Source organism: Solanum pennellii, chromosome 3 (assembly GCF_001406875.1).
Source record: "Solanum pennellii chromosome 3, SPENNV200".
Classification (NCBI taxonomy): Eukaryota; Viridiplantae; Streptophyta; class Magnoliopsida; order Solanales; family Solanaceae; genus Solanum; species Solanum pennellii.
Genome location: NC_028639.1, coordinates 3,029,530 through 3,041,137, shown reverse-complemented (window position 1 = coordinate 3,041,137; position 11,608 = coordinate 3,029,530). Strand labels below are relative to the sequence as shown.

At 36.5% G+C, this 11,608-nt stretch overlaps 2 protein-coding genes across 3 annotated transcripts; one reads left to right on the top strand and one right to left on the bottom strand.

Annotated features, from left to right (window-relative positions):
• The first annotated feature begins 945 nt into the window (after positions 1-945).
• Positions 946-8,476, top strand: LOC107014363. 2 transcript variants are annotated; one of them, XM_015214239.2, is made up of 10 exons: positions 946-1,491; positions 1,884-1,970; positions 2,475-3,427; positions 4,882-4,970; positions 5,086-5,189; positions 5,272-5,371; positions 5,758-5,833; positions 5,931-6,045; positions 6,124-6,655; positions 7,731-8,476. In XM_015214239.2, exons 1-10 carry the CDS (start codon positions 1,206-1,208, stop codon positions 8,218-8,220), a joined length of 2,832 nt encoding a protein of 943 aa, XP_015069725.1. In that variant the 5' UTR covers positions 946-1,205; the 3' UTR covers positions 8,221-8,476. The 2 variants fall into 2 exon arrangements, with proteins under 2 accessions (XP_015069725.1, XP_015069726.1); XM_015214240.2 differs by having other exon boundaries at positions 1,351-1,491; positions 1,873-1,970.
• Positions 8,477-9,284: 808 nt separating this feature from the next.
• Positions 9,285-11,046, bottom strand: LOC107012161 (60S ribosomal protein L36-2-like). Its single transcript, XM_015211927.2, has 4 exons — positions 10,980-11,046; positions 10,745-10,843; positions 9,607-9,806; positions 9,285-9,495 (listed from the first exon to the last, which is right to left on the bottom strand). The coding sequence occupies exons 2-4, from the start codon at positions 10,838-10,840 to the stop codon at positions 9,465-9,467; spliced, it is 327 nt and encodes a 108-aa protein (XP_015067413.1). The 5' UTR covers positions 10,841-10,843; positions 10,980-11,046; the 3' UTR covers positions 9,285-9,464.
• Between the last annotated feature and the right edge of the window lie 562 nt (positions 11,047-11,608).

The window sequence follows — 11,608 nt, the reverse complement described above, 5'->3', positions numbered from 1 at the left end:
AAATAAAAAGTAGGAAAGACCTGTCTTTGATTTATTTTGACTTATTTTAACCTTGCTAAACAATTTCTAATTTATTTTAAGTAATTTTTTGATTTATTTTAAATTACTCTTCTTTTTGTCAACTAGTCTAATTGGATTGGATTAACAATCAAAGGAATGAAGGACTATCTAAATACTAATTTCAGATGATATTTTAGTTAAATAGACTTTCATGCTAAGAATTCGTAATAATATGAAAAAAGAAAAAGTGATGATGTAAAAATGACATGATCATAACTCAAAATCTTTCAGATATTAAAAATTCAAATTAGTTAACATCACTTTCTTCCGAACGAAATAATAATTTTTGTTGTCTACCTTTGGCATGGTCTTCATGTCTCTCTCAAACAATTTCTTTAAATTTTGTTTTTTCCATAATTATATATACAGCAATTTTAATTCTTTATCATTCTTTTTACTTGTTTGATACACTCCACTAAAAAATAAAAACTTGATCAAAATTGTTACGTTGAGGTTATATCTCATGAAACTTCCTTAAATCTAATTAATGATCAATCCACTAACTTAATTTATTTAATCATTCCACTAACTTAATTTATTTAATCTTATATCTGTGAAATGATAAGTATTTTCTCTATTTCATATTAATTGTCACATTTTTCTTTTACACATTTTTTAAAGCATTGACAAGTATTTGAAAAAATAACATTTTTAACACATTGACAGGGCAAAAAAGAAAATCACTAATTATATTTTGATTTCGTAAATTAAAAAATATTTTGAGAAAAACATTTTTAATAATGTTGACATTAATTTTATATATATATATACGGTAACTGGTAATTCAGTTGGTCTCCGGTAGCAGCTTTTATATATATATATATATATATATATATATATATATATAGCTGTAGCAGGACAAAAAAAAATAAAAAAACTTTGGTATTATATAGTTTTTCATAAAAGATAAGATAAAACAAAGGGATGGTGAAAAGTACTCTCTTTCTTCATAAACCCTAGATTTTCTCACTTCCAAAGTTCTCAACACCATCTCTGTAATTGTATCATATTCAGTTTTTTTCATATATGCAGAGGCAAATTAGGGAAGAAAATCATTTGAAGCATTACTGATAAACCCCAATTATTAATATTATAAACCCTAATTATCAATTGTGGGATTTTGTTGAAATTTCAAAAAAAAAAAAATGAGTTCTTTGACTACAACATGGTGTCCAAATTCTTTTCAGCTTCGGTTAGCGTTCAGAAGCAAAAAGCCTTCGGCAGTTTTTGCAGGAATGCGTGTCGGCAAGCTGGATTATCGTGGGGTTCGTTTGGTTTCGATTACTATGAATAGTGTGTCAAATGGTGGAGTGGAAAAAACAAGTGCAGGAGGTGTAAATTCGACTGCTTCAGCAGATGGCTTCTCTGGATGGTCTGGAGCTGATGGTGCTGAGAAACCCAGTGACTCACAAGGGAAGAAGTCCATCGCTGGTGAGTGCGTTATAATAGACGATATTATTTAGTTTGACTTGAGGCTTAGTCAGTTGGTAATGGTGTATGCCAGTTGAAAAATGTAGAAATGTTTTTGGGGAATATCTGATTTGTTGTTGAGATATAATATTGAGTATTGGAATAAAGAGGTTCAAATTTGCAAAATGGATATTGAAATCTGTATATGATACAGCTCGTATATCTGAAAGCATTCTGCATTATTCATGACATATAGTGATTTTTTCAAATGGAATCTGTTAATTTTCTGGCTCTGCATTGAAGATTGGGAAGTAGGTGCAAGTGACAGCAGAATGCATAGTAATTTTTAAACAGCAGGTCTGTCTTTGTTTTTTTTGCGGACTGATAACACTTTTGAAGTAGCTTATTTTCAGGGATGGTGGGAGCAGGAGCAGCTGGTATTATCCTTGTGTCTGGCCTTACCTTTGCTGCATTGTCAATAAGCAGACGGAGTTCAACGGGTGAGTTCTGTATTTTCTACTAATTATGACGACCAAGTGATTTCTGTCAAAAGTTAGTGGTGGAATGTTTCTTCAAGTAATGATGACTGGAAAACCTGATTACATTTGTAAAATATCATGTGTATGATATCTAGACAATGTGAACAATTTGTGATGACTAATTTGGCATGTATGCATTAAGAGATTTCCTGCACAAAGTATGGGGGACTTGTCAATTATGGAACCCACTCAAGCCCCTTGTCACTTTTAAAAGAAGATTGATATCATTAGTCTGTGATGTTTGGGCAGGGTGGTTACACTGAAGCTTAATATTTGGGATATTGCCCAATAATCAATAGAGTAAACTAATATGTTGAATAATATGTATATGATTTATAATGTGTGTTTGGATGCCTAATTATGCTGCACGTGACTTCAGAAAATGCAAATCCTGTTCAGAAGTGATATTTTCCTTTGAGAGCTTCGTGCTAGTTAGGTTCATAATTTGCAAGTTCATGTACACAGGAATTAAACAACAGATGGAGCCCTTAACAGCACAGGAAGAAATGTCAATTGATTCTGACAATCATACTGACACAGTTCAAGAGGAGAAAGTTTTAGGTGATAATGAATTCAAAGATAATAGCGGTGAAGAGTTAGAGGCAGGTAGAATTAGTGAGGACACTGATGATGGCAATCCAACCAGTGTTGGTGTCTTTGTTGATGATAGTCATGAGACCCATATTCAGCATGATTTGGATGACGGGAAAGCTAGTGATGATGCAGTAGTTGCTAGTGAAGTCATATCTGAATCCCCCGAAGCAACCTTTGTCATGTCAAGCTACGAAAGTGAAGAAGATAGTCTTATTGCTGGAAAACCAGAACCAACAACTGAACCAGAACAGAAGAACTATAATGATGACGAAGTTGCTGCTGCATCAGTTATAAGTCCAAATTCAACATATGAATTTGATAACCAGGTGGGAGTATCTAGTTTGGAAGGATCAGGACACTCCGAAATTTCATTGGAATCCCCTCCTATTGAGCCTTCTAACCTCAACACTGCTGTTAATCCGCAATCAGAAGCACTTTTAGAACCGATGATTACACAAGAAGTGTATGTAGAGACTCAAAGCTCATTTTCCACCACCAATGTTGACCCGAGTGAAATGCTGGAGATTCCAAGTGATGGAGATAAGTCATCTTTTGAAGTGCATAAGTCAAATAGAGACGAAGTGCCTGGTACAGCTTCAGTTTCAACAACAGCTTATGACCATCTCCGAAACGATTTTAAGGATATAAATGCAAGCAGATCATCTTTAAACTCAACGGATCTTGGTGATGTCTTTACTTCTGCTGGTATTCCTGCTCCATCTACTATTTCTCCAGCTCTGCAGGCACCTCCTGGAAGGGTTTTGGTTCCTGCTTCGTTTGATCAAGTCCAAGGTCAAGCGCTCTCAGCATTACAAGCTTTGAAGGTATTAGATAATTACTTCATCGAGTTCAATCCTATTGCTCAAGTTACTTCTTGTTAATATTTTTCACTTGGATAACTCTGGTATATAAGCTCTTCCCTTTCTTCATGGTAAGTGTTTTTCGAGAGAAACTGATGTGAGAGGTTAGCAAAACTATATGTAAAACCAGAAAAAATAAACTGATATGGAAATATCCTTCTTGAGTTATTTCCTATTATAAATGTTCATCAGAAGAGTGTCTCTTCCCTTTGATGACAGGGTGGTTTTGTTGTTTCTGTCAACTATCTTTACCATCATGTTAGTCTTTGTCTACAGTCCGTCTTATCTTTCTCTTAGATCACATCTGAGGAGGGATTTTCCCTTCTGTGATTGAAGCCTTGAAGTTGACTGCCTGGTATATCTTAAATGAGACTACAGAAACCAAAACTTATATAATCAGAGGACTGGTCAATTGTGTGGGCTCGTAATTAGAACTGTAATTTGAGAAGCACCGTAAGTAGCAAACTAGATCAAGTACGCAAGTGCTTTGCATCTTTGTTGGATATCTAGGCATCTTCAAGTGCTAGATTGCAATCGGCATAATACATAAATGTGTCCTTAACTTGGCTTCATTTTGCGTTTATGTCCTCCAACTTTGGATATGCACAAGTAGACACTTAAACTTGTATGAGTTGAGCAAGTACATATATGTGTCCTACATGGAACACACTTTGGACAAAAAATGACATGTGGGATGCCATGTAGGACATGTGTGTCTATTTGTTCAATTTTATACAAGTTAAGTGTCTACCCAAAGTTGAAGGGCTTAAATGTGATTTGAAGCCAAGTTGAAGGGCATATTTATGTATTATGCCATTGCAATAATATGGCATGGGAAAAACCACCTTAGTTCTTTTCCCGAACTGCTTTGCTATGTTCTCCTTGAGCGGAGCAGCTATGTGAAATAGCCTGTCTACCTCCCATGGTAGGGGTAAGGTGCAGTACACCCTACCCTCCCCAGAGTCCAGACCCCACTTGTGAGATTACACTGGGTATGTTGTTGTTGGGATAAAAAGAGAACCAAGGTGATTTATTCCCATTTGCTATGTCTTGGTAGGCAAAGTTACTAAAACTTGTGCTGGTGGTAAGTACCAAGTACATGGTGGAATAATGGAGTTGTGCCCAAGTTGGCCTGAACTCCATCGTTAACAAAAAAGACGTGATGTTGCAGACTATGAATTTGAGTTCTACCGTCCCTGGCCTTCCAGCCACCGAAAAGAGTATTCATGTATCTCCTCTTGACATCTTTTAAGATGAAAAGTCAAACATGTTATCGTAAGAATATTTGGTCAGTCCTCCTTCAATTGAAGAAGCCTATATGTGGTACATTAGATCAAGTGGAGAAGTGTTCGATCCTGTGTTACTCACGGTTGTTCCAATATGTGTTTTGCATCTGGTTTTGAATCTTTAAGTTGTAGGTTATTGAGTCTGATGTTCAACCTGGAGATCTTTGCACTCGGCGTGAATATGCTCGTTGGTTGGTCTCTGCTAGTAGTGCTCTATCAAGGTATACCTGTCTCGTATATTCCCCAACATTACTTGTAGTATTTTTTTTACATTTGCAACACTGAAAAGTTAAGCGACATCTATTGAGGAAGTAAGGGTGCTTTTGATTACCACAGAACCACTGTCTCAAAGGTCTACCCTGCAATGTATATTGAGAAAGTCACTGACCTTGCCTTTGATGATATTACTCCTGAGGATCCAGACTTCCCGTCTATACAAGGTAGAACTTAGAATCATCAAATTTTTTTGTTAAGTTCTGTTTGACATTGGGGCTACAGTCTTCTGAATGTGTACCTCTTTAGGTTTAGCCGAAGCAGGGTTACTTTCCAGCAAACTCTCAAGACGTGACATGCAGTCATCTTTGGATGATGACCAAACTCCTGTCTTCTTCTGTCCTGAAAGGTATAATACTGCTCACACATTCAATGTTGGACTTCTTTTAGGTGATCGCTCTCAAGAATCGATATTCAACAGTATTTACAGGTGGAGACTGAGCTGATGAGTGTTTTGAATTTTCACAGATAGATTTATCTGCCTATCTCATGTACTACTTCCCTTTCCCTGATGAATTAAAACATGTACCTCCTTTAGACTTTGTATAGTAGCACGGGTTATGGTTTCTTATATTTTTCGATCCTATATTCGTTGAAGTTGCTAATCAATGTTCCCCTGATGTACTAGCTATAAAAGAGTGACATCTCTAACTTCATGGCATTGCTAATGCATTATGATGCCAACTAACTTTCCTAGTCATTTCCTACTTGATGCATTAAAGTTCTGCATTGCAGTCCTTTATCACGTCAAGATCTTGTCAGCTGGAAGATGGCGATAGAGAAAAGACAGCTACCAATTGTTGACCAAAAGGTTGCATACAAATTAAAGAATGGGTGGTTTCTATCTTGTTTATTACGCATAGTAAGTGACTATTCACTAATTTGGTACAATCTCTTTTCCTTGACAGTCCGTTCAGAGAGTCTCTGGGTTCATAGATGTTGACAAGATTCATCCAGATGCATGGCCTGCGGTGGTAGCTGACTTATCATCAGGTGAACAGGGAATAATGGCCCTTGCATTCGGTGAGTACTATTAATTGTTTCTTATGAGGTTGGATCTGGGGAAGGGTAAGTTATGCTGTGACTAACCTGTCAATACAGGGTACACAAGACTCTTCCAACCAGATAAACCTGTGACCAAAGCCCAAGCTGCTATTGCCCTAGCAACCGGTGAAGCTTCTGATATCGTTGGTGAGGAACTTGCACGCATTGAGGCTGAGTCGATGGCTGACAAAGCTGTTTCAGCCCATAATGCTCTGGTATCTGAAGTTGAGAAAGATGTAAATGCAAGTTTTGAGAAGGAACTCTTATTGGAAAGGGAAAAGATTGAAGCCGTGGAGAAGTTAGCTGAGGAAGCAAGAAGAGAGTTGGAGAGTTTGAGAGCTCAGCGGGAGGAAGAGAATTTAGCATTAATGAAGGAACGTGCTGTTGTTGATTCAGAAATGGAAATTCTTTCCAGATTAAGACGCGATGTAGAGGAGCAATTACAGACCCTTGTGAGCGACAAATTAGAGATCACCTATGATAAAGAGAGGATTGAAAAGCTTAGGAAAGATGCAGAATTTGAAACCCAAGAGATAGCACGTTTGCAGTATGAGCTGGAGGTTGAGAGAAAAGCATTATCCTTGGCTAGGTAAGAAATGTATCATCTTAAATGTTTTTCTAGCTCGATCATAATTACAATGTTGATTCATCACATTCAAATGGCTCACCAAGGAGGATTTAACCTGCCTACTAGTTAGTGACAATCCCACAGTTCAATAGTCGTTTGTTATCATTCACTGAAAATTAGTTTAATATTGATATTTGAGTATTCTGAGGAATCTGTGACGATATCATGTATCATTAGAGTTGGTTACTAGTGCTACTCTGGCTTAAGTAATTCCTCGTCTCTGTGAAGGGGCTAAGGAAATCTATCCCATTTTCTTCTTTTGATAATTTTGAAGTGTGTTCCTTGTCTGGCCCAGTGTTATCAAAGGCGCGCTTAAGCCCAAAAGTGTGGCTCAAAACATGTTGAGCGCTTCGCCTCACTTTATACGCTTTTCGGTGTCATCATCGAGGTTCTAAGGCAAACTTTCCTTGCCAATGAGCCTCTTATGAAGAAGTGACACTAAACAATTGATGTTTCACTTTATCATGATTTCTTTTTTTCTTTGGTCATAAATTTGTCATTCATATTTTTAATTATTAGTATTGGACTAAACATATATATATTTGTATTTTTTCTCCCTTTGCACCTTTTTTCATTAAAGCCCATGCGTTATTTGCTCTTAAAGCCCCCACGGACCTTAGAGCTTTTTTGCGCTTTTCGCCTTTGATAACAATGGTCTGATATGTTTAAGCTGTCGCCTTTGTTGTCCTTGTAATTCTGTTATTTTTCTGAACTTATGGTTGCTTTAGTATCATATAAAGCTGCATTTTCTGACAAATAGATTTAATGTGAAACTACCATCATCCATATTTTATTGTATGTATCATAGGTAACTCTAGCATCTTTGACATTGACTGTTACTGTTGGTCTGTTGCTCTAGTCACGCAGTCCCTCCTAATTTGCAAAATGACTTGTATTAAGGAACTTCCATCAGTACAGCACTACATGTTGAAACTTTTATCACATCATCTTTTGTTTGCTGCAATAATTTCTCCCTGTTCCCCCTTCGTTCTTTGCATCTACAGTTGATTGATATTTATTTCAATATTGCAACTAGGACTTGGGCGGAAGATGAGGCTAAGAAGGCTAGAGAGCAAGCAAAAGCCTTGGAAGAGGCTAGAGACCGCTGGCAGAAGCAAGGCATTAAAGTGGTAGTTGACAATGACCTGCAAGAAGAAGCCAATGCTGGAGTTACATGGCAGAATGCTGGAAATGAGTCCGCTGAATCAACTGTTAATAGTGCTGAAACATTAGTGGACAAGCTCAAGGAAATGGCTGATACAATGAGAGGGAAATCAAGAGAGACGATTCATATGATTATTGAAAAAATAATGTTGCTGATCACTATGCTCAAGGAGTGGGCATTAAAGGCAGGCAAGCAAACAGAGGAGTTAAAGGATGCTGTCATGTCAAAGATGGGCAACTCAGTACAAGGAATGCAGCAGAGCTCAGCTGAAGTTGGCTCGGCTCTCAAGGACGGTGTTAAGCGCTTTGCAGATGACTGCAGGGGTGGAGTTGAGAAAATCTCACAGAAATTCAAGACATGAAAATTGTGTTGTATGAAAGACTGTTGTATCCTTTTTTGCCTTTTTGGTCAATAAAATTCACTGATTGGAGCAGTCAATTTTGGCCCATATAAGCTGGTGGACATTGTCATCCACCAGAAGAGAGGAATAAAAGAAAACTCTGCGTATCGATACCTTCCATCAGCACATTGATGATTTTAGCTTCTTAATTGTACTACATACATGTTAATGTTGGTACTGAGCTTCTTAATTGTATTGCATGAGTCCTATAACAAAAGAATGATTCCCCCTCCTCTGGACAACACACAGAGATAAGAGACAGACTTCAAAAGACAATGATTTCAAATCTTCATTTTAAAAGATGGTGCTGCGTCTATTCATCTCACTATGACTCTTATCAATAGAGTACATGTGTGAATGTACAATAACTAATAATTTCAATGGATAACAGTCCATTTAAATAAAGAGGTAATATGAGAATTGGTTTAAATACTTAGATGGGTCGTTCACTTGTTTGGTTACAAAGACCAAGGACATATTTTCTGGTATAAAATGTTGGTTTACCTCATCCCCTCCAATTGAAATTTTGATTTCAATGAATAATCCGAACATACAATAGTGCTGTATCCTTGCAAAATCTCGTGACAGAAAATAAGAGTACAAATTATGTCCCTTGCGAAGCCAAATCCTTGGAATTTACATTAACATAAAAAGATTTCATATTCTTCATCTCCTCCAATTTGATAAGAGCTTACTTTTAACAGTTTCATAATTTATTCATACCAAAAATACTAACTTGAATGTATTTAGTCAGTTAGCAAGTCTTGTAACAGTACTATTATTATTACTAGCAGATGTATAGTGCTGCATTTCAAAAATGCCAAAAGATCTGACTCAAGCTATTTGGCAACAAATAAAAAAAATTCTTTAACGTTTTAAATCAACCAAAGAATTATAGGATTGATGTGCTACTCACTTAAGCCAGTACTTTGAACTTGTTTAAGGGCCATTGGAGGGAGAAAAAAATAGAGTATAAGCCACCGCCATCACAAGGAACAACACAATTTAACAAAAACAAAAAATACAGAACAACAATACGAAAATGTGACTTCAACTTGAAATTTAAGCAAAATGTCACAATCTTGATGAAAATTCAAAGCCATAATTGTGTTTGAGTCTAGAGAATTTTATAGCTAATTCAAAAAGATCATGTATAATAACTAATAAACTCAGTTCCTCAATTGTCAAAATAAGGATAGAGGGCTTCACTTCTTCTTTTCACCACCACCGGTTGCCCTGCAAAACAGAGAGAAATATTAGTCAGGGGATTAACACATTCTTCTTCAGAGATGGGGAAATAATAATCTGACATCGCTGTTAAGAAATCAAATGATCACAAGACATCACCTCATCTTACGGAGAACGCTAGACATCTCCTCTCTCTTCTTCTTTGCCCTCTTGTGGGTACCCAACTTCCTCTTGGCTACCTTCAATGCACGCTTGTCCTTACCAACTTTAAGAAGCTCAGTTATCCTCTTCTCATATGGAGCAAATCCAGCAACTTCTCTGATGAGGCTCCTGACGAAGTGGATTCTTTTGCTTGTTTTCTGAATCAACATAGCAATTAGGCAACTGAATCAAATGTCACTTAACAAATATTCATGCAAGCAAAGCATGGGATGCACATCCAAAACTGGAAACCTCAGACTGAAAGGTAATGGGATCACTATACAACTGAATATTTTCTAATAAAAAAGGAAAAAGAATACAGAAAAACCCTACCTACACAAATCACACAATGTTGTTGTAGACACTGGTTAATTTTCTTTTATATGAATGAAATTATGTTACCGCTCTATATCACGTATAGAAGAACCTAACACAAAAAAAAAAACAAAAAATAGTCCATAGAAGCCAGTGATTATTTTTAACTTTTTAAAAAGCAATATCCGTCGCTACAAAACTTGTTTTACAATCAGGTGAGGAACCTTTGTATACCAATAGAAAAAAGAGCGAGTGCTAGGTGTACTCCAGTACACTAACAATTTTTGGTTTATCAGACAGTTCTCTCCTTTCAGTCACAACTTTTGACTTAACACTTCGAGAAAGGTAACGTATACGCAAACCTACAACCTTAACGTTTTATGCATACACACATTTAGGACCATCTGCCAAATGACAAATCTAAACACTGAAGTTTCCAATAATGAGCTCAATTACTACACATCAAACCTCTCTAGATTAATTCAATACATAAACTCTAAACTCCTTAACATTAATTCAATACATAAACTCTAAACTCCTTAACATTAATTCAATACACAAACTCTAAAAATTGTTATAACATCTGTATCCTTTTATCTTTGATTGGCATAAAATAATGTTACAAACTAAAATAAAACCTAGACATATAACTTAATACAACCCCTGAGTTTGTTTTCGTGATTCAAATACAACAAGACCTAAATTCAAATCCAAAACATTACAAACACAGTCCAGTAGAGTAATCAACAATCTATAGCTCAGTAAATGAACGAAAAATTACCCCTTTTCTGTCAGAAGGGCGTGGAGCTAACTCCTTCTTGGTTACAATGTGTCCTTTGTTCAATCCCACTGCTAATCCTGTGTTCGGCGGCGCCATCCCCTGATTAAACCAAACCATACAGCAAAAACAAAATCAATTTCATTTCATTTTTACAAACGGTTAACAGATTGTTCATCCTTTTACTGGTTCTAACATCACATCAAGCTTCAGCAGTGAAGAAAGAGAGAAAGCTTACCTTTGATTTTTGCTCGATCTGCTGAGAGTCTTGAGGCGGGTGATAAGCTGAAACTAGGGTTTTAGGTTTTTTTATATACCAAGGCCACGATTATGAGGGTAATATAGTAATTCAAACGCTTCGCGAGGACTTAGGGTTTGGGCCGTTTGGACTTGGACCTTTATTTCTCACAATTGTTCCAATTGAAAAAAAAAGCCCAATAGGTTGTAGGCCCATGTTCACCAAAATCTCATGGGCCATTTGCTCACTTTGCACAAAGCCTCTATTTTGGTATAATAATCTTTGGGGAAAATTGTATATAATAGCAAACTAATAACCTAAAATAAATGGAGTAGCTAGGGTTTGATTTAATTATGCTCCATAGAAAAAGTTTGCAAAAAATTGTCAGGCGCCTCTCTTCCAAATATCTCGCTCGCCACTCTCCTCCAATCTCTCGCTCGCTTCCTCACTTTTTATACAAACACAAGTGTATAAAAATTGTTTCTAATTGTATAAAGCAAAGAAAATTGTTTAAATACATATATTTTTGTTCCCCTCGCTCGCCACTCTCCAAAATCTCGCTCGCCACCCTCGCCTTTCTCACTTATACAAACAAAAGGGAAATGTATAAATTGCGTTTCTGTTTGTAT

What these genes read in the sequence shown, in the direction of transcription:
- LOC107012161 (XM_015211927.2), bottom strand. Translation starts at nt 10,840, where the DNA reads ATGGCGCCGCCGAACACAGGATTAGCAGTGGGATTGAACAAAGGACAC. An exon ending in GCCCTTCTGACAGAAAAGGG is followed by an intron (nt 9,807 to 10,744) that starts GTAATTTTTCGT and finishes ATGTTGATTCAG; the next exon opens with AAAACAAGCAAAAGAATCCA. An exon ending in AGCGTTCTCCGTAAGATGAG is followed by an intron (nt 9,496 to 9,606) that starts GTGATGTCTTGT and finishes TCTGTTTTGCAG; the next exon opens with GGCAACCGGTGGTGGTGAAA.
- LOC107014363 (XM_015214239.2), top strand. Translation starts at nt 1,206, where the DNA reads ATGAGTTCTTTGACTACAACATGGTGTCCAAATTCTTTTCAGCTTCGG. An exon ending in AAGCAGACGGAGTTCAACGG is followed by an intron (nt 1,971 to 2,474) that starts GTGAGTTCTGTA and finishes TCATGTACACAG; the next exon opens with GAATTAAACAACAGATGGAG. An exon ending in AATAATGGCCCTTGCATTCG is followed by an intron (nt 6,046 to 6,123) that starts GTGAGTACTATT and finishes CTGTCAATACAG; the next exon opens with GGTACACAAGACTCTTCCAA.